The sequence below is a fragment of the Camelus ferus genome, chromosome 2 (genome assembly GCF_009834535.1).
Source record: "Camelus ferus isolate YT-003-E chromosome 2, BCGSAC_Cfer_1.0, whole genome shotgun sequence".
NCBI lineage: Eukaryota > Metazoa > Chordata > Mammalia > Artiodactyla > Camelidae > Camelus > Camelus ferus.
This window is the reverse complement of record NC_045697.1, coordinates 1235883-1256639: the sequence shown is the minus strand read 5'-3', so window position 1 is coordinate 1256639 and position 20757 is coordinate 1235883. Positions and strand designations below refer to the sequence as shown.

General features: G+C 35.4%; 2 protein-coding genes across 3 annotated transcripts in view; both read left to right on the top strand.

The window, feature by feature from the left end:
- The first annotated feature begins 237 nt into the window (after window positions 1-237).
- Window positions 238-19755, top strand: HAUS3 (HAUS augmin like complex subunit 3). Of its 2 annotated transcripts, XR_004324438.1 has the most exons (5): window positions 238-1174; window positions 2164-2603; window positions 4148-4376; window positions 13459-15627; window positions 19575-19755. XR_004324438.1 is itself a non-coding variant. In XM_006173539.3 (4 exons), the coding sequence occupies exons 1-4, from the start codon at window positions 266-268 to the stop codon at window positions 13690-13692; spliced, it is 1812 nt and encodes a 603-aa protein (XP_006173601.1). In that variant the 5' UTR covers window positions 238-265; the 3' UTR covers window positions 13693-17309. The 2 variants fall into 2 exon arrangements, 1 of the variants encoding a protein (XP_006173601.1); XM_006173539.3 differs by lacking the exon at window positions 19575-19755 and having other exon boundaries at window positions 13459-17309.
- POLN (DNA polymerase nu) overlaps window positions 15453-20757 on the top strand; it is a 127556-nt gene continuing 122251 nt past the window's right edge. Inside the window, exon 1 of the mRNA XM_032492631.1 lies at window positions 15453-15627. Coding sequence (XP_032348522.1) covers window positions 15489-15627 — 139 coding nt within the window. The 5' untranslated portion in view covers window positions 15453-15488. The remainder of the gene's footprint in view (window positions 15628-20757) is intronic.

Below are 20757 nucleotides of genomic sequence, written 5' to 3'. Positions count from 1 at the left end.
ACAGCTACAGCTTCCTCTGGATTAGATAGTTCCCAACTTATCTTTTGACGTTTATCTGTACTTTTTTTAAAAAATATGGTTGCCTTACTTGTGGTCTAATACTTGTCTTTTTTTCCTCTTTAGGAGAAATCATAGATTCTAAAAATATTTTCCCCCTTTCTCTATGGACTTAACATAAGATTAGTTTCGTTTTTATTTGGATTTGTTTTCTAAATACCGACAGCATAAAGCCTTATCAGTTACAAACAAATTGGGTAGTTAAACCATGAGTTGTGGGAAAGAGTTTCTGGAAACATTAAAAAAAATTGCTTATCCCAAAGCTGATATTCTTAATGGGGAAGATTTTGACTGGTTGTTTGAGACTGTTGAAAATGAATCATTTTTGAAGTGGTTTTGTGGGAATGTGAATGAACAGAACGTATTGTCTGAAGAGGAATTGGAAGCTTTTAGCATTCTTCAAAAATCAGGCAAGCCCATCCTAGAAGGAGCAGCATTGGATGAAGTTCTTAAAACCTGTAAAACTTCTGATTTGAAGACACCTACTCTTAATGACAAAGAGCTAGAGAAACTAGAGGATGAGGTCCAAACTCTGCAGAAATTGAAGAACCTAAAAATTCAGCGACGTAATAAATGCCAGTTGATGGCTTCAGTAACTAGCCACAAGTCTGTGAGGTTGAGTGCTAAAGAAGAAGAAGCCACTAAAACACTGAAGCAGAGTCAAGGAATCCTAAATGCTACCAATGCTAAGATCAGTAATGAACTTCAGACACTTACTGATGAAGTTGCAAAATTGATGATGTTCTTCAGACATTATCATTTGGGTCAGGGGACAAATCCACTGGTGTTTTTATCTCAGTTTTCCTTGGAAAAATACCTAAGCCAAGAAGAGCAAAGCACAGCAGCATTAACCTTATATACCAAAAAAAAGTTCTTTCAGGGTATACATGAAGTAGTTGAAAGTTCAAATGAAGAAAATTTTCAACTTTTAGATATACAAGCATCATCTATTTGTGATAATCAAGAAGTTCTTGAGGAGAGACGACTGGAGATGGCCAGGCTGCAGCTAGCATACATTTGTGCTCAGCATCAGTTAATTCACTTGAAAGCAAGTAATTTGAGCATGAAGTCAAGTATAAAATGGGCAGAGGAGAATCTTCATAGTCTCACTAGCAAGGTAAACATGAGAAATGAAACTGGATTCATATTGAAATTGTTGTTAGTAGTGGAGAATATAATATTGATATTAAAGTACTTTAGAAAGGGGGATATAATAAGTAATTACATTTTCTTATTTTCTGTTTGTTCAGTTTATAGTTGTGATACATATCATTGTTTCAGACAAATAGACCTTCGTATTAGTGGAGGGCAGAAATAATAATTATGGTCCCAACCACATTATCTAGCTAATTTTAAACAAAAGTACTTTTGCATTCTGAATTTGAAATTTTTGTTGGTTCAGATACAGATGACACTGAAATCTCCTTTTTTATGATGTATGGGTAAAGAGTCTTATTGCTGTGTTATGGGTATTCTTCCTTGTTTGCTCTGACCAGAGGATGGTGCTAATGAAATTAGAGATCCTGATCAGTGGATTGGAACCCTGATTCTATTTTTGGGAACATTTGGTTGTATTATAGATATCTATCTGCATTGTTGCAAAGCTTGCTTTCTTGGTAATGTAACCACTAGAAAGTTGAGTAATAATACAACTTTTCTGAAACTGAAACCTGTAACTGACACAAACTTTGGAATGATGTATGAAGGCCTGTCATTCTGTCAAACTCCTAAAATCAGCAAATAGGCTAGGAGAATAGCTACTGAGGTTATTTTAATTTTAAGAAAAATTTAAATAGTATACATTAGCATTCAGTGAGTAGTGTGCTGATGATTTTTAATGAGTAAGACAAACATGACAAGATCTTTATTTTGGTAGCCATTACTGTGTAATAGTATTTTACCCAGTAGTAATAACATTAAAATTTAGCAGTTCATACTGGCTTTACCCTTGGGTTAGTCCACACTTCCTTTTTAAACTGTAATTTTGGCTTTTGCTAGTATGGAATTAGTTTTATTAGTATCTTATCTGATAACCTAAAATGGAAAGTGAAAATAATTTTAAAACTATATAATTATAGTTTGAAATTTAATTGTTTCTTTGTGTAGGCTGTTGGCAAAGATAATTTGGATGCTAAAATTTCTGGCTTGAACAGTGAGATTCTGAAACTTGAAGAACAGATCACTCATATAAAAGACAAAAGTTTACCCGCTGTGGTGAAAGAGAATGCCCAGTTACTGAATATGCCAGTTGTAAAGGGAGATTTTGACCTGCAGATTGCTAAACAAGACTATTATACAGCAAGACAAGAGTTAGTTTTAAATCAGTTGATAAAGCAAAAGGCATCATTTGAACTTCTACAGTTATCTTATGAAATTGAATTGAGAAAGCACTGGGACATATATCGTCAACTTGAAAACTTGGTTCAAGAACTTAGTCACAGTAATATGATGCTCCACCAGCGATTAGAAATGCTAGCAGACCCATCAGTATCTCCCAAGATAAATCCAAGGAATACCATTGATACCAGGGATTATTCTACTCACAGGTATGCTTCATTGTTTCTTTAGTGAGTAATTATTTTTCCTTTGATTTTGTAAAGTACTAAAGAGAGGTTGAACTAAAATTATGGAAGTTAAAAAAAAATTTGCACTCCACTTTTGGCCTTTCTGTTCTCTTCTTCCACCTTTCTGTTACGTGCTTCTATTTCCTTTTTAACTTTTGCACTCTTTCATTCACGTTAAATCTGGAAGTAGCTGCTTTTTAGAGGTGAGGTGGATGGGTTGGAGGATTGAATATATACAATTATAAGGCTTTTATTCATATTTAGGCACTATTATTTAGATGCTTTTAGATTTGGAACAGAAGTTTAACTGCAACAGGAAGTTTGAATACAGCTTGGTGTATAGTAAATAATGCTGAGCAGAGAATTGACTGCATCTGGAGAAGGCAGCAGTAGAGAGGGGAGAAGACTTCATTTTTGTGTGTAGTCAGGTGTATCAGCAAAGAATGTTAGCTCCCAATCTTTTTCTAGATGTCTAAGGAATTCAGTATGAGGATTCTGAAATTGGAGGCTAAAGTAGTCAAAGGACTCAAAAATCTGGATCCTACTCCTGATTTTTTTCTAGACTAGAGGAAAATCACTTAATCATTTTGTTTTCTTATTAATGAAATGAGAGGACATGGGTAGGGCTGCCTCGTTGCATGGTTTCAGACGGTGGCGTTGATGTCGTTATCTGTGTGAATGGTGCCCCCTGGAATTGTGTAGTTACATTCCACAAGAATAAAATTGCCAGCCTTGGGCTTTGAGCCAGTTTTAGGACAACTGTTGCAACTTGTTAAAATAATTAAAATAATAGTTTTTTTTAATTCTAAGAAAAACAGCAGGCCCTTTTTGTCAGATATGTGTAGAAGATGCTGCCTCACATTTTTCCACTTACCTCATAGGGTTTTTCTGCCATTAATGTTTGAAGTGTTAAAGTGGTCTCATGGCTCATCAAGAATTTAACTTGTCAAGCAAATGTGAACATAACTGGAGTAGCAAGTTTACTGTTACTGTTTATATAGTTTATTATTTACTCTTTAAAACATTTTACATTGTTGTATTACTTACTTTTTTTTCTTTTAAGTATCACAATCCTTTAAAATTAGGTAGGTATTAAGATGTGAAATTAAGTTTTAGAGGTTGACTTGACTTAGGTCTCACATAACAGCCAGAACTCAGAGCCAGGTCTTCTGTTTCTAGTTCATTGCTGTTTCTAGTACATCTTAGTTTTGTTCTGTGAAAGAAGGATGTATCTCTGAAACGTACTTTGAAGTAGATTAATGGCAGTTAAAGTCAAAAAGGATTTTATGTCTAAAACTTGGGAGATGGAAAAACTGGGGATTCAGATACAATAATTAGAATATACATTTCTGTAAGAGATAGTATTTTAGTTGGAATATTTTTAGTTGCTTGATTTAGTAGCAGACTGATTAATATTTTTAAGTTGGTAGTGTCCTCAAAGATGCCTTAATGTAGTGGATTATAATTAATTTTGAAAAGTACTGACTTGAGAATTTTTTCCTATAATTTTTATTTTCACATTTTAGGCTTTATCAACTTTTAGAAGGAGAGAATAAGAAAAAAGAATTGTTTATAACCCACGGAAGCCTGGAGGAAGTGGCCGAGAAATTAAAACAGGATGTTTCTTTGGTACAAGAGCAGTTGGCAGTATCTGCTCAAGAACATTCTTTCTTTCTGTCCAAACTAAATAATGATGTAGACATGCTCTGTGATGCTTTGTATCAAGGAAGAAATCAGCTTTTGCTTAGTGATCAGGTGAGTGCTTGCCATAGTAATTTAAAATGCTGTAAAAAATAATATTCATTGCAAAAGATACTAAAGAAAATGTTAACATGAGGAAAATATTACCCCCAATCCCATTGCCCTAGTGTAGCGTTTATTTTTTTATATCTCGTTTTTGTTCACATACATATTTTTCAGTTTTTTTTTAACTTTTTTTTATTGAGTTATAGTCATTTTACAATGTGTCAAATTCAAGTGTAGAGCACAATTTTTCAGTTATACATGAACATACATACATTCATTCATTGTCACATTCTCTTTCACTGTGAGCCACCACAGGATCCTGTATATATTTCCCTGTGCTACACAGTACAATCTTGTTTATCTATTCTACATTTTGAAATCCCAGTCTCTTCCCACCCCCCGTCCCCCTGGCAACCACAAGTTTGTATTCTATGTCTATGAGTCTGTTTCTGTTTTGTATTTATGTGGTTTTTGTTTTTTAGATTCCGCATATGAGCGATCTCATATGGTATTTTTCTTTCTCTTTCTGGCTTTCTTCACTTAGAATGACATTCTCCAGGAACATCCATGTTGCTGCAAATGGCATTATGTTGTCGGTTTTTATGGCTAAACAGTATTCCATTGTATAAGTATACCATATCTTCTTTATCCAGTCATCTGTTGATGGACATTTAGGATGTTTCCATGTCTTGGCTATTGTAAATAATGCTGCTATGAACATTGGGGTGCAGGTGTCATTTTGAAGTAGGGTTCCTTCTGGATATGTGCCCAGGAGCGGGATTCCTGGGTCATATGGTAAGTCTGTTCGTCGTCTTTTGAGGAATCTCCGAACTGTTTTCCACAGTGGCTGCACCAAACTGCATTCCCACCAGCAGTGTAGGAGGGTTCCCTTTTCTCCAGCATTTGTCATTTGTGGATTTTTGAATGATGGCCATTTTAATCGGTGTGAGGTGATACCTCACTGTAGTTTTGATTTGCATTTCTCTGATAATTACTGGTATTGAGCATTTTTTCATGTGCCTATTGATCATTTGTATGTCTTCCTTGGAGAATTGCTTGTTTAGGTCTTTTGCCCATTTTTGGATTGGGTTGTTTTTTTCTTATTAAGTCGTATGAGCTGCTTATATATTCTGGAGATGAAGCCTTTGTCGGTTTCATTTGGAAAAATTTTCTCCCATTCCGTAGGTTGTCTTTTTGTTTTACTTATGGTTTCCTTTGCTGTGCAGAAGCTTGTAAGTTTAATTAGGTCCCATTTGTTTATTCTTGCTTTTATTTCTATTTCTTGGGTAGACTGCCCTAGGAGAACATTTTTGAGATGTATGTCAGATAATGTTTTGCCTATATTTTCTTCTAGGAGGTTTATTGTATCTTGTCTTATGTTTAAGTCTTTGATCCATTTTGAGTTTATTTTTGTGTGTGGTGTAAGGGAGTGTTCTAGCTTCATTGCTTTACATGCTGCTGTCCAGTTTTCCCAACACCATTGGCTGAAGAGACTGTCTTTATTCCATTGTATTTTCTTGCCTCCTTTGTTGAAGATTAGTTGACCAAAAGTTTGTGGGTTCATTTCTGGGCTCTGTATTCTATTCCATTGGTCCATATGTCTGTTTTTGTACCAGTACTATGCTGTCTTGATGACTGTAGCTCTGTAGTATTGTCTGAAGTCTGGGAGAGTTATTCCTCCAGCCTCTTTCTTTTTCTTCAGTAATGCTTTGGCAATTCTAGGTCTTTTGTGGTTTCAAGTTTTGATCAGTGTACACAGAATTTTAAAAATTTATAAAATATGTCAGATGTGAAAGGATGTGTGATGTTTACACTGAGGATTCTTTTTTAACCCTGTATTTTTTTCACCTCTCTTAGTAAATATAGGATTGTCCTTATATCTGAAATTCTGTGTATGTTGAATAATAGCATGCTGCTCCTAATAGCATTCCCCTCTTCTTCAAGGAGTAACTACTACAATTAATTTTGTCGTTTGCTCTCTTGTTTATAACACAGACTGCATGTTATTTAGTTTTGTATGTTTCTGAAGTTAATATGCATTGTGTTGTATGAATTTTTCAGTAATCTGCTTGTTTCTTTATATGATTTTGAGATTCATCCATGTTGATATACATAAAGCTATAGCTCATTTATAGTTATCTTTTGTATAGTTAGTATTTCCTTATATGAAATTCTACAATTTAATTATCTGTCCTATTGACAGATATTTAGATTGTTTCCAGTTTTTGCCATTGTAGATCATACTGCTGTGGATAGTCTTGTATATCTCATAGATGCATACCTGCACACGTGCGCGCGCGCACACACACACACACACACACACACACACACACACACATTCTCACCTCACTCAGAAGTGGAATTAGTGGATAACAGGTTCAGTTTTACAGGATACATCAAATTGATTCCAAAGTGGTTGTACCATATTGTACCAGCAGCATCTAAGGGATGCTATTTATCTACATCCTTTCCATCACTTAACATTGTGTGATTTATAAATTTCTCTCAATCTGTATATATATAAAATAATATCCCATTGTGGTTGTAATTTGCATTCCTCTGATTATTAGGGAGGTTGAACCCCCTTTCAGTAGGAGTTATTTATATGTTTCAAATGCCAGACCTTTGTCAGTTATTTGTGTTACATATATTTGCACCTTGTTTGTGGCTTTTTTCCCCCCTTTTTTACTGTTTGCTGTTCGGTTTTGGCTTTTTCAAAAGACTTTAATTTTAATGTCATTTATCACTCAAAGTTTGCCTGTAATATCATAATAATAGTCCATTTTACTTTATCTTTTTTTTTAATTGAAGTACAGTCAATTACAGTGTGTCAGTCAGTCTCTGGTGTACAGCACAATGTCCCAGTCATGCATATACATATATTCATTTTCATATTTTTTCCATTAAAGATTATTATAAGATACTGAACATAGTTCCCTGTGCTATACAAAAAAACTTTTTTTAAGAAATCTATTTTTATATATAGTGGCTAACATTTGTAAATCTCAAACTCCCAGATTTATCCCCTCCCACCCCCTTTCCCCGGTAACCATAAGACTGTTTACTATGTCTGCAAGTCTGATTCTGTTTTGTAGATGAGTTCATAGTGTCCTTTTTTTTTAAAGATTCCACATATGAGTGATGTATGGTATTTTTCTTTCTCTTTCTGGATTACTTCACTTAGAATGACGGTCTCGGTCCATCCAGGTTGATGCAAATGTCATTATTTTATTCTTTTTATGGCAGAGTAGTATTCCATTGTATATCACAGCTTCTTTATCCAGTCATCTGTCAATGGACATTAGGTTACTTGTATGTCTTGGCTATTGTATATAGTGCTGCTATGAGCATTGGGGTGCATGTATCTTTTTGCGTTAGAGTTCCCTCCAGATATATAGGGTTCCCTCCAGAAGTGGGATTGGTGGATCACATGGTAAGGATTTTTAGTTTTTTGAGGAATTTCCATACTGTTTTCCATAATGGCTGCACCTAACTACATTCCCACCAGCAGTGTAGGAGGGTTCCCTTTTCTCCACACCCTCTCCAGCATTTATCTTTTGTGGACTTTTGAGTGGTGACCATTCTGACTGGGGTGAGGTGATACTTCATTGTAGTTTTGATTTGCATTTCCCTGATGATTAGCGATACTGAGCATTTTTTCATGTGCCTATTTGCCATTCATATGTCTTGGAGAATTGCTTGTTTAGGCCTTCTGCTCATTTTTGGATTGGGGTTTTTGGGGTTTGTTTTTTTTTTAAATAAGTTGTATGAGCTGTTTATATATTCTGGAAATTAAGCCCTTGTCAGTTGCATCATTTGCAGATGTTTTCTCCCATTCCGTAGGTTGTTTCTTTGGTTTGTTTATGGTTTCCTTTGCTGTGCAAAAGCTTATAAGTTTAATTAGATCCATTTGTTTATTTTTGCTTTTATTTCTGTTGCCTTGGTAGGCTGACCTAGGAGAATATTGCCAAGATTAATGTCACAAAATGTTTTGCCTATGTTTTCTTCCAGATTTATGGTGTCCTGTCTTATGTTGAAGTGTTTAAGCCATTTTGAGTTTATTTTGTGTGTGGTGTGAGGGAGTATTCTAACTTTATTGACTCACATGCAGCTGTCCAGTTTTCCCAGCACCACTTGCTGAAGAGAGACTCATTTTACTTTGTCTTAAAGTTATGCTGTTCAGTTTTTTGTATATATATTTTCATTGAAGTATAGTCAGTTTGCAATGTTGTGTCAATTTCTGGTGTACAGCATAATGCTTTGGTCATATACGAACATACCTATATTTATTTTCATATTCTTTTTCACCGTAAGTTACTACAAGATATTGAATATAGTTCCCTGTGCTATACAGTGTAAACTTGCTGTTTATGCTGTTCAATTTTAATTCTTTAATCCACCAGGAGTTTATTTTTATATATAGCATGAGAGATTGAGTTCTGATGTTACTATTTTTCCCCATAAATAACCAAATTGTCTTATCACCATTTGTTGAAGCGTACAAATTTAAAATCAGTATTTTTCTAGTGAAGGGACCCTCTTAATATTTTGAAATAAATTATCTTTAAATGTTTTTTGACTTCATGTATGTTTTGTTAGATACTATGGGCACTACCAATTTTGAGCCACAAACTGGGTTCAAGCTCCAAGAGTCTTTGGAGGACCCAGTTGATTTCTGTCTGGGCTATATTTCTAACCAAGGGCTCTTCCACTTCTGGCCATCCTGATCTTAAGATTGTTGGGGTCCTTTGAGTTCTTAGTTTATTATGAAGAGGGTCTCCTCTGACTTCCTACTTTCTGTGGACCTTGGACTTCGATTTTTCTCCCACTCATCTTGTAAGTCTCAAGAATCATGGGTTCTATTTTTCCATGATTGGCAGTTGAGTAAAGCAGCGCTCCTCCCTTACCAATCTGGGCTGTTTTATTGGACTGGTGGTTCCTTTTAATATCTTATCTCTTTGTTGCTTTTAGGAAGCTTTTGTTTTGACTCTTTAAATATTTCATTTAGCCTTTTATGTTTTTTCCCATGGAAGAATTGATCTGAATACCTACCTTAACCTTTCTTAAAATAAGGCTTGTGATTAGTTTTTTAAATTTTTTTATTGTGGCAAAATACATAAAATGTAAAATTTACATTTTTAACCATTTTTAGTGTCCAATTCAATGACATTAAACACATTCACAATGTCATGCAGCCATGACCACTATGCATTTCCAGAATTTTTTCATCCTCCCAAATGGTCCAAACTCTGTGCCTATTGAATATTAACTCCTCATCCCTCCTTTTTCCCCATCCCCTGGTAACTTTTATTCCACTTTGTCTCTGAATTTGCCTATTTTAGTTACCTCATATAAGTAGAATTATATGTGTCCTTTTGTGTTTCACTTATCTCAGAATAATGTCCTTAAGTTTCATCCATATTGTAGCATGTGTCAGAATTTTATTTATTTTTGTAGCTGAATATTCCATTATGTGTACATAACACGTTTTGTTTATCTGTTCATTTGTTAATAGACACTTGGGTTGTTTACACCTTTTGGCTGTTGTGAATAATGCTGCTGTGAACATTGGTGTACACATATTTGAGTCTGTTTTCATTTCTTTTGGGTGTATACCTATAGGAATGGATGCTGGATCATACAGTAAGTGTGTGTTTAACTTTTTGAGGAACTGCCTAACATTTCCACAGCAACTGCACCGGAGTTCCAGTTTCTCCACATCTTTGCCTACATTTGTTATGTTCCCTTTTTAAAAAAAATATATAATAGCCATCCTAATGGATGTGAAGTGGTATCTGTGATTAGTTTTTAAAAAATCGATGATTTTACTTTCTCGATCTATTAGATAATTATGTAAAAATCCTATGATGGTGGATTTGAAAATTTCTCATTGTAGCTTTATCAGTTTTTTCTTTAAATTTGAGTTTATTTTATAAGTTATATCCAAGTTTAAAATTGCAGTGAATTATTATCTTGGTAGATTTAAATTGCAGTGGACTGAACCATTTTAGTGTTATATAACGACTCTGTTGTTCTTTTTGTCTGTTAATATTCCTATGCGATCTTTCTTTTGGTTAGTATTTGCAAGGTAATGCTTTTTACCTTTACTTATGTATCTTTTATATTCTTTTTACTTAGCATTATGAAATAAACATTTTCACTCTATGTAATTTTGTTAACTTTTAATGTTACAATACTCTATTGACTTAATTACTGTCATAATTTTTGTAACCAGTCCACCATCATTGGATGTTTTGATAGTCTTCATTTTTTTCTTTTGTTTGCTCTTAAATGGTATCATGTATATCTTGTGTATATAGCTTTTTGTTGTTGGGTACTTTCATTTGGATGAACTCTCAGAAGTAGAATTATTGGGTTTCCTGGGTTTATACATTGTTTAAAGACCTTTGATACTGCCATATTACTTTTCAAAGGAGTTGTACCTATTTACAATGCCACCAGCACTATTTAAATGTCTACTGGACACCATTTGTTATATGACATACCATCACTTCATGAATTGCTAAGAAAGAAACTTTTTTAGTTAAATTAACAGTATTTTTCTTATTTAGAACTTTTATTTTATACCTATTAGAAGATATCTTTTAGGTGTGGGTAGACATAGATTTTTATCAGGTCACTTTTGACTGTACATTAAAAAGAAAAAAGTCAATTAAAATGGTTAAAGTTTTTCTAAAGCTTCACCCTTAGTGTCTAGATCTTCTATGTTATTTCTTGACTCAAAGTATTTTTTATATTTTTTCACCTTGTGTATCAAGAATGTCAGTGTTAACAAAAAAAATAATAACCTGATTTTAAAATGGGCTAAAGACTTGAATAGGTATTTCTCCAAAGAAGGCTTACAAAATGGCCAATAGGTATATGAGTAGATGCTTGATGTCACTAATCATCAGGCAAGTGCAAATCAAAACTACAATGAGATATCACCTTATACTTGTTAGAATAGCTATTACCAAAAAACCAAGAGACAGATGTTAGGGAGGATGTGGAGAACTCGGAACTCTTGTACATTATTGGTGGAAATGCAGAATGGTGCAGCTGCTGTGGAAAACAGTATGGAAGTTCCTTGAAATTTTTGAAAACAGAACTATTGTATGATTCAGCACTCCTACTTCTGGGTATATATCCAAAGGAAAACAGGATGTTGAAGAGATATTTGCACTCACAGGTTCATTGCAACACTGCTCGTAGTAACTGAGATGTGGGAACAGCCTAAAAGTCCATCAGTAGGGGAATGGATAAAGAAAATGTAGTATATTCATACAGTGGAGTATTATTCAGCCTTAAAAAATACTGCAATATGGGACAACATGGATGAACGTTGAGGAGATTATGCTAAGTGAAATGCCAATCACAAGGGAATCTTGCATGAATCTACTTATACGAGGTCTCTAAAATGGACTCATTTCTAGAAGCCCAGAGTAGAGTGGTGGTTGCTGTGGATGAGTGGTTGTTAATCAACAAGTATGAAGTTTTAGTTAGGCAAGGTGGACAGGTTCTGGAGATCTGCTGTGCAGTGTTGTGCGTACAGTTCTCAATCCTGTGTTGTACACTTGAATCTGTTGAGGGGAAATCTCTTGTGCTCTTACCAAAACAACCGAATTTTTTTTTAAACTAGAGATACTAGAGATCGAACCCAGGACTTTGTGCATGCTAAGCACTGCTCTGCCACTGACCTATACCCATCCCCCCATTTTTTAAAAAAAATGGTAAAGCACTTCTTATGAGTGTCTGATCAATAACAGTAACATGATGCTCCTAAATATACAGTGTATACTGATATATTAAAATGTGAAAGGTTGCATCCTAGAATCACTAAAATATGGTGATTTCACTATAACCTAATTGGGTATCATTATTTACAATTCTTCCTTAGCCAGTGAGGGATAAAATGTCATTTGTATCAATTTTAACTTGCATTTTTATTATTAATGAAATTGAATATTTTTTAATATTTGTAGGAGTATTAGCAATTTTAAAGGTCTTGAGTATTGAAATTAAAGGTGAGATGTTTCTCACTGCATTCAAGTTTACAGTTTTTCTTCAAAGGGAGACCACTTAATGTAGGTATTACTCATTTTTTTAAAATGTAGTTTATGAAGTACTACTCTCTGGAACTGGCGTTTGTGACAGGTGTGAAGCTGTTTTTATTGAGCTTGTACATTAGAAGCACCAGGGATCCTGTTGAAACGTGGCTTCCTGCCCTGTTGAAGAGTTTGAGGAATTTAGTGTGAAGTGAGATACAGGAATCTATTCAGAGTAAACGTACCTGGTGATTACCATGCTGTGGGCCATGCTGAGAAGCCATGGAAGGTTGAGGTAGTTACAGCTCCAGATTTTCTGAGAACCTCTTGGTAATACTGCCTGAAAAATTATAGGAGTAGAATACATGATTAGAAAGCCATGGCAACTTGCTAATAAACTGCCTTTAATTCTAAGAAATGAGGAATTGCAATGTGTTAAATGTGAAGAGTCCAGCATGTCTAGGTTCTTGAGAAGAATTGCATGGTAAGTCAGGATTGTTGAATGTCACATATAGTTCCATCTTCTGTAACAATAAGAGAAAAGAAAAACAGAGATGTTTGTTAAAGTAGTTCCTTTTTTATTTGTAATTGCTTCATTTCAAGGTTTTTCTCTGTACTTCAATGTCTGAGTAAACAGAGATTAGGTTAAAACAAGATTTGGTTACTTAACAGAATGTAAACTCCATGAAGGAAACAGCATTCATTCTTATATTTGTAGTCTCTAAAACAGTGTGTGGCATGTGGTAGGCATTCAGTAATATTTGTTGAATGTATAAATATGCAGAACACCTTACATATCAAATAATCTTCAGGGAGTAAGAGTGCTTTGACTCACTTAAAATTACGTACAGGAAGTTGTTGCAATGGATCTTATATGGAGTTTTTATTAAACATGCTGTGGATTTTTATTTGAAGTTCATTTATTGTTAAAATTGTGGGAATAATTATATGATTTAGATTCTTTCTGTGTAAGCTACATTTCAGATTTATAATTGGTGTTATGAATAGAGCTCTTGCATTAAAACCATTATTATTTTCCTTTTTAGGAGTTAATGGAGCAGTTTCATCAAGTTGAATCTCAACTAAATAAGCTAAATCATCTTCTTACTGATATTCTTGCTGACGTGAAGACAAAAAGAAAAATTTTGGCATCTAATAAACTGCATCAAATGGAAAGAGAATTATATGTGTATTTTTTAAAAGATGAAGATTATCTGAAAGATACTGTGGAGAATTTAGAAAACCAATCAAAGATTAAGACCATTGGTCTTGAAGATTGAAAATTACTAAAAATGGAATCTTTACTGTATATGCTGTATTTCAATGTTTTATATTATTAAAAGGAGAGTATAGCCAATAAACACTATGAAAATTTTGACTTCAAAGTCAATAGAGCATTTCACTGAATTAATTCAAGTATTATATCAATTTGGTTTTTTTCTTACGTTTGTTCAGAGTACCAGAGTTTTTTATGACGTGAACGTTTGCTTGGTGTCACTTAGTCCTGGTAACTTATAACTTACAGGGGAAAAGCATTATGTCAATGCAGATATTTTTAATAGAGCTAATTACATCTCTACTTTTTTTAAGAGAGAGAAATTTTCTGCTCTTAAATATTTAAAAATTTTATAGTCAGCATTGTTAAAACTGTGTACTTAATAAATGAAATAGTTGAATCCCCTCATATTTGTCTATAAAGTAAAATTCTGCCACTCAAGCTGTCTTCCCTGGCAATTCCCTGCTGTAGACTTTGAGACTGTTTTGGTGTTCACGCTTATACCACAGAGAACATCAGGTCTCCATTGGCCATTGCTCATCTTAGAGGTTGGGTCCTGGGGACTCAACATTTCTGCAGTGCTTTGACTTCAGTGTAGAAGTGGTTGCTCAGATGATGTATAATGCTGTTTCAATTAGTTTCTTAGGAGTGAAAATACTTAAATGCTGGACTGTATTAGTTGGGCTAGAAGTGTAGTATTTGGACAATTAGAAATTATTTTAAGAGTTAGTGTAAAATAATTTGAAGTAGCTTATTTATCAATTATTACATCAAGTACTTCTTGAGTGCTTGATTTATATGTGGCCTGTGTTACATACTAAGTAAACTTTGTGGAGAATAGAGAAGATACAGATAATACTTTCAAGACTATTCCTGATCCAAGAATGTATTGCCTGTTTTTAATGTGGACTGCCAGTCTAAAGACTGCATTTTAGGTGGTCTTAATGGAATTCTTTAGCTGTAACCATCAGAAAATGGGCGTGCTTAGATGACATATATGGGCTTTGACAATTTTTGTAATTCTTTGAACAAATATGTTTTGTCTTACTGTGTTTGTGCATTAAAGTTTTGTATTTATTAAGTAGATCTCAATATGCTTGAAAAATTTGTAGTAATAAATTTTGCTTAAGACTTCACTGTTAGCTCCTCACAGGTGACCTTTTTTTTTGTTCTTTTTTTTCCTTCTGCCCTACCTTGGAATCGAGAATTTACTGAAAATTTTTCTTCTTTCCAATAGTGTAGGAAAATGTCACCTGGTTTTCTGGTTCATGAAACAGGAAATTGTGTTTAGATTACTGCCAGATGTGTTAGATGCATGACCAGCTATTCGATGATTTGTGCTGTCCTTCCAGACCTTCACCCACTCATCACAGGGGGCCAGTACAGCTGAGCAGTGGAAGGGAAAGGATGTCAGGTTGTGTATCTGCCATAATTACCCATGTCAGTTAAAAATAGTTTTTGTTACTAGATTTGTATGTTTGAAGATTGTAACAGCTGTTCATTTCAAGTCTCAGGAAGTAGGAAATATTTGAGGAGATTGCTTCAGAATTGGTCACCTGGATGGCAGGCTCTTGACTTTGTCACCTGTTTGCCATAATACCCAATTGAGCCTCTGTGTGTTTTGCTCTCTTCTTACTATCCTATCTGTATTATGGGGACAATTGATACCTATTTCCTGTAGTGGTGAATATAGCAATTTTTATGAACATCTCTACATAGGAATTTTCACATAATTTGTTTCTTATTTTGAAATTTCAAAATTAATATATGGATGTTATGTTTATTTATGTTTAGGATTTTATGAAAATGGAAAATTATGAGGCCTTTGTAGGCTTTGATCTCTGTGAGATACCACTTTCCAGTGTTGCTCAGAAGATTATGACTGCTATGCATTCAGGTGATTTAGTGGCGTCTCAGAACTGGAGAGAAAGTGAAAAGAGTGAGTAACTTTATGAACCTTTTGTTACCTTGAATGTTAATTGTTCTTAAGACCTAGTTTTGAAAATTGTTTACCTTAAAAATCAGAGTTATTTTACCAGCGAAAATGGGTTTATTCAAGAATAGCAGAGAATTGCAAATTGGGACAAGTATGCTATTCAAAAGCCATAGGCACATTATTTTATAGAGAAAAAGGAAGAAGTTGGGAAGGATTGTTTTGAACAAACCGAAGTCCATTGGAGAAAAGTGAGAGTTTAGGGTGGTTTGGTTTCCCACTGGCTGAGTTGCTGGGGCAGTTGGTTTCTTTTGGAGACACAGGGTACATCCTGTTGGGACCCGTAAGTGATCTTTCCTGTGATGATGCATCTGTTGGGGACTGTAACTGATGATTCTTCTGTCATTGACTGTGAGTGGTGCTGCCTGAGAGCTCCCTCTTCTGGTCTCCTGACTCTACTTTAGTGAAGTCTCGCTTTGTTAATTTTCACAAAATAAAATGTAGCAGAGTTATTTTGTAGCATTTTGTATTGTCTAGAATGGAGCCCAGCTCCCTGGTACTTTACTCTCATGCAGTGATGACTGAGCTGCTCACTAAGTTTCCTGTTACCTTAGCCCTTACTGCTTTAAAAATGTAACACTCTCTTCCTTGTCGCACATTCGCTTAGAGTCTGGATCAGCTGTTTAACCTCAGAAGAGATGGACTCTTTTACAGTGCCTGTTGCTTCACCCTTGCTCTCAGGTCATTGAACCTGTATGTAGTATTTGCTTATTGTGTGTGGTGGACGAGAGAAGCGGTTTTGACAATATGTATTATACTGCTGTAGAAATGTATAAACTCTTAGGTGGCAACGATCAGTGGATCTGTGTACATACGTTTAAGACGTCGTGTAACAGTAAAACCGGTGACATGCTCACAAGTGTGACTGAAATGTCTGGAATACCAGGTTGTTTTTATTTTAATTAGGAAGGGAGTTTTTATGTTAAATTTGTAAGTCTGGGCCAATAATTTGTTTTTCTTTTCTACAAGCTAGGTTATAATGAGTAAGATATAATTGAGTAGTTATATTGAAATGAAATAATTGATAGTATTGACAAATAGTGCAAAGCTGTTATGAATGCAGTTTCTTGATAAAGATATCATAGCGCTTAACATTTTGATCTATTCGTAATCAGGTGTCTGTTGCCCTTGTTACAGAAGTCACTAATAATGAGCCAGTGAGAGTTTCAGGGTACGTACTACATAACAAGCAATTGGTGGTTTTTAGAGGGAATGATATTGCTGGGGGGAATAATAAAGAAAGATAAATATTTAAACATCAAAGAGCTTTGTTCTGTATACTTGCTTTCTAAAATAAAAGAGCACTGTGCACTTGACAGAACTAGAAAGAGACTTTCCTTCAAAAACTGATAATAAAATAAAATGCCTCTGGAGGCTATAATGTGTGTCTTTGTTGAAAAATTTATGGCAGTTAAGCCCATCTCTTGAACTCCCTTGTCATGCTCTTAAAATACCACATTAAAGTCCTAGTTTTCATAAATTTATTGAGACAATTAATAGGAAAAGAGAAGGTATTACTTTTCTGTCAAGTGTTCTTGGGTTTGGAAAAATAGTGGAATTTTCACAGAGATTCTGTATATTTGTTGCTGTATAACACTCTTACTATAAACTAGTGTCTTAAAATAACACACACTTGTTGTCTCACAGTTTCTGTGGTTTGGGAGCCTGGGCACAGCTTAGCGGGGCCTCTGCAGTTGAGGTGTGGGTGTCAGCTGGGGCTGGAAGCTCATCTGAGACTCGAATAAGGAAGCGTTCGCTTGCAGGCTCACATGGTTGGCGGCAGAATTCAGTTCCTTGTAGGCTCTTGGACTGAGGGTCTCAGTTTCTCCCCTGACCGTTAGCTGGAAGCCACCCTCAGTTCCTTTCCGCGTGGTTCTCTGCATAGGCAGCTTTCCATTCTAGCAGCTTGCTTTCTCAAAGCCAGCAAGAATGTCCCCCACAAGACTGACATTACAGTCTTCTGTAAGGTAATCACAAACATTTTATCACCTTCACTGTATACTGTTGGTTACAAGTGAGTCAGTAAGTCCCACCCACGCTCAAGGGGTTACACAAGTGTGTGAATACTAGGAGGCAGGGGTCTTGGGACCACCTTAGAGTCCGTCTACCCCAGAGTCCCACCAGTTTTATTCTTATTTCGTATAAATCTGAGTCAGAGTTGCTGGTGGTTTATTGATGAATGATGCTGAGCCTAAGACTTAACTGACTCCTGGGCTCTTGTCACATACTGAACTGTTAATGTCAAATCCTTCTCCCTCATAAGCAAGATATTGTAAATAAGTGCTTCATTTCTGAAAGTGCATTTTGTACCAGATAAATACCAAAACTGAATTCAGAAAGCACTGTAAATAAAATACAGCTTAATGAATTAATATAAAGAGGACATCATATAACTTACACTTTTGTTGCCAACACCTCAAAATTTCCTTCTTGGTTAAAACTCTCTCCCTGCTTGAACAGAAAAAGGAATGAAAAGAAATAAGGATTGTGTGAGAGCACTCTGGGACAACATGAAGCGCACGAATATTCTCATTATAAGGGTCCCAGAAAGAGACGAGAGAAAGGACCTGAGAAAACTTTTGAAGAGATAATAACTAAAAACTTCCCCAACTTGGGAAAGGAAAGTCTCCCAAGTCCAGGATGTGCAAAGAGCTCCACACAGGATCAGCCCAAAGAGGAACACACCAAGGCACACAGTCATCAAGTTGACAAAAATTAAGGATAAGGAGAAAATATTAAAATTAGCAAGAGGAAAGCAACAGACATGCTAGGGAACTCCCATAAGGTTATCAGCTGATTTTTCAGCAGAAACTCTACAGGCCAGAAGGGAGTGGCAAGATATATTTAAAGCAATGAAAGGAAAAAACTTAAAACCAAGAACACTCTATCCAGCAAGGCTCTCGTTCAGACTTGATGGAGAAATCAAAAGCTTCACAGATAAACGAAAGCTAGAAGATTTCAGCACCACCAAGCCAGCTTTACAACAAATGTTAAAGGAACTTCTCTAGTCATCAAACCATAAGAAAAGAGAACAAAAAGAAGAAGAAAAAAAAAAAAGACCTACAAAAGATTGCTTTGGTAATTTGGGATATTTTATGGTTCCATGTAAGTTTTGGAATTGTTTATTCTAGTTCTGTGAAGAATGTCATGAGTATTTTGACAGGGGATACATTGGATCTGTGGATGGCTTTGGGTAGTGTGGCCATTTTGATAATGTTGATTCTTAGAAGTCAAGAGCACAAGAAATCTTTCCATTTCTTTGTATCATCTTCAATTTCCTTCATCAATGTTTTACAGTTTTCAGAGTATAGATAACCTTGTTTAAGTTTATTTCTAGGTATTTTGTTGTTTTTGGTGCAATGGAAATGTTTATGCCAGTTATAAAATTCTGGTTTTTGAAATGGAAAAAAAAATATGAATAAAGTATCTCAAATAGGAAAGTACCCTTTTTTATGGGTCAGTTGTATTCCATTGCATATATATGCTACATCTTCTTTATCCATTCATCTATTGATGTGCACTTAAGATGCTTCTGTATCTTGGCAATTATAAATAATGTTGCTGTTTAAAAAAAAATGACATATCCAGAAAAAAAAAAATCTCTCCCCTACTCAAAGGTAACCATTATCCTGACTTTTATGGCACCACTTCCCACTTCCTGATCATGGGCATTTTACATTGCTCCAAAGGCCTTTTTAAGCAGAGATTACTCTTTGGCCGCCGCACCAGCATCCGTCCTTCCCTTCAAGATGCACCGTCAGACTACGTGGTTCAGTCTCCTTACAGTCAGGGTGACCAGGTGGCGGGCTTCTGTCAGTGGGGTGTGTGCCATTTCCAGGGTAGGCCCAAAGATGTCTGACTTGCTTCCTAGCTGGCCTTTTTCCTTTCCTCAGGTTGGAACCTAGAACGACTCCTTTCCAATCCTACAAATGATAACAGTGTCCTAGAGGATTGTGGAACAATGTGCTGGAAGGAACCCAGGTTCCAGAGTGACTTCATGAAACAGCTGCGTCACCAGCTGAGACCACTCTCCTCAGAACAGGAGAGAGAAATAAATTTTGTTTATTAAACCATTGTGTTGGTGGGTTTTTTGTGACTGTAGCTTAGCTTTTTGCCTTAACTCATACACCTTTAAACTAGATTCAGAATTGTGTTAATCTGACTTAAATTTTCATTGTCATTTTAGTGCTCAGTAATGCCACTGAAAGTCTTTGGTAAATACTGGGGGAGAAGGAGGATTTTTCAGGGTGAGTTTAAGGTGGTCAGCTGTCCTGGTGCTATGTATAGTATGATACATATGATTAAACACGTATTTATTAGAAAACATTTCTGTATTTTTTCAGAGTACCTATAGAAACCAAATAACATTTTCTAGTACAAATTCTTTTTTAACTTAATAGAGCTTAGAGGTGAATTTTTTTCTAGTAAAATAAAAATAGTTTTGCAGATATTACAAATTAATACAGGTTTAAGACTCCTCAAGGTAAATATTTGTCAAAATCCAATTCATTAATGTGAAGTGTGTCTTTATTCCCACCATCTGGTGGGACTTTGCAATCTCAAGGACAGATAATGTAAAGCTAAATGACAGGATAGATTTATTTTGATTATGTTCATCTTAGTCAAGAGTATATGGATGAGCATTATTTTTATTTCTATCAGGTAAACATAAACTACTTCTGTCCTGTCACTTAGCAACCTTTGTCCGGTGCTGGATCCAGTTCCCACTGTCCTAATTCAAGACTCCATTGCTTCTCACTGGGAAATTTGCAGTGGTTTCCTACTTGCTGTTCACCATCCGTTTATCGCCACTTTGGTCTTGGCTTCGCACCAATGCTGGAATTGGCTCAGCTCCTGTCAGCTGTGCAGAGTTGATCTGCACAGACATCCGTGTGTGTTCCTGCAGAGCATCCTGGCCCTCGCCTGCCCTTCTAAGTCTGTGCCCCGTTCGGATTTGACCCTAACTTGCAGATGGGACGTTCTCAGCTCATGCTCTGCGTACCTTTTCCTTCTCTCCTTCACACACAACACTGAGTGGTGAAAGCACAGCATCTTACAAGGTTCTGCTCAAACGAT

Coding starts and splice junctions, on each gene's coding strand:
- HAUS3 (XM_006173539.3), top strand. CDS start 266: ATGAGTTGTGGGAAAGAGTTTCTGGAAACATTAAAAAAAATTGCTTAT. Junction 1,175..2,163: donor TTCATAGTCTCACTAGCAAG/GTAAACATGAGA, acceptor TTCTTTGTGTAG/GCTGTTGGCAAAGATAATTT. Junction 2,604..4,147: donor AGGGATTATTCTACTCACAG/GTATGCTTCATT, acceptor TTCACATTTTAG/GCTTTATCAACTTTTAGAAG.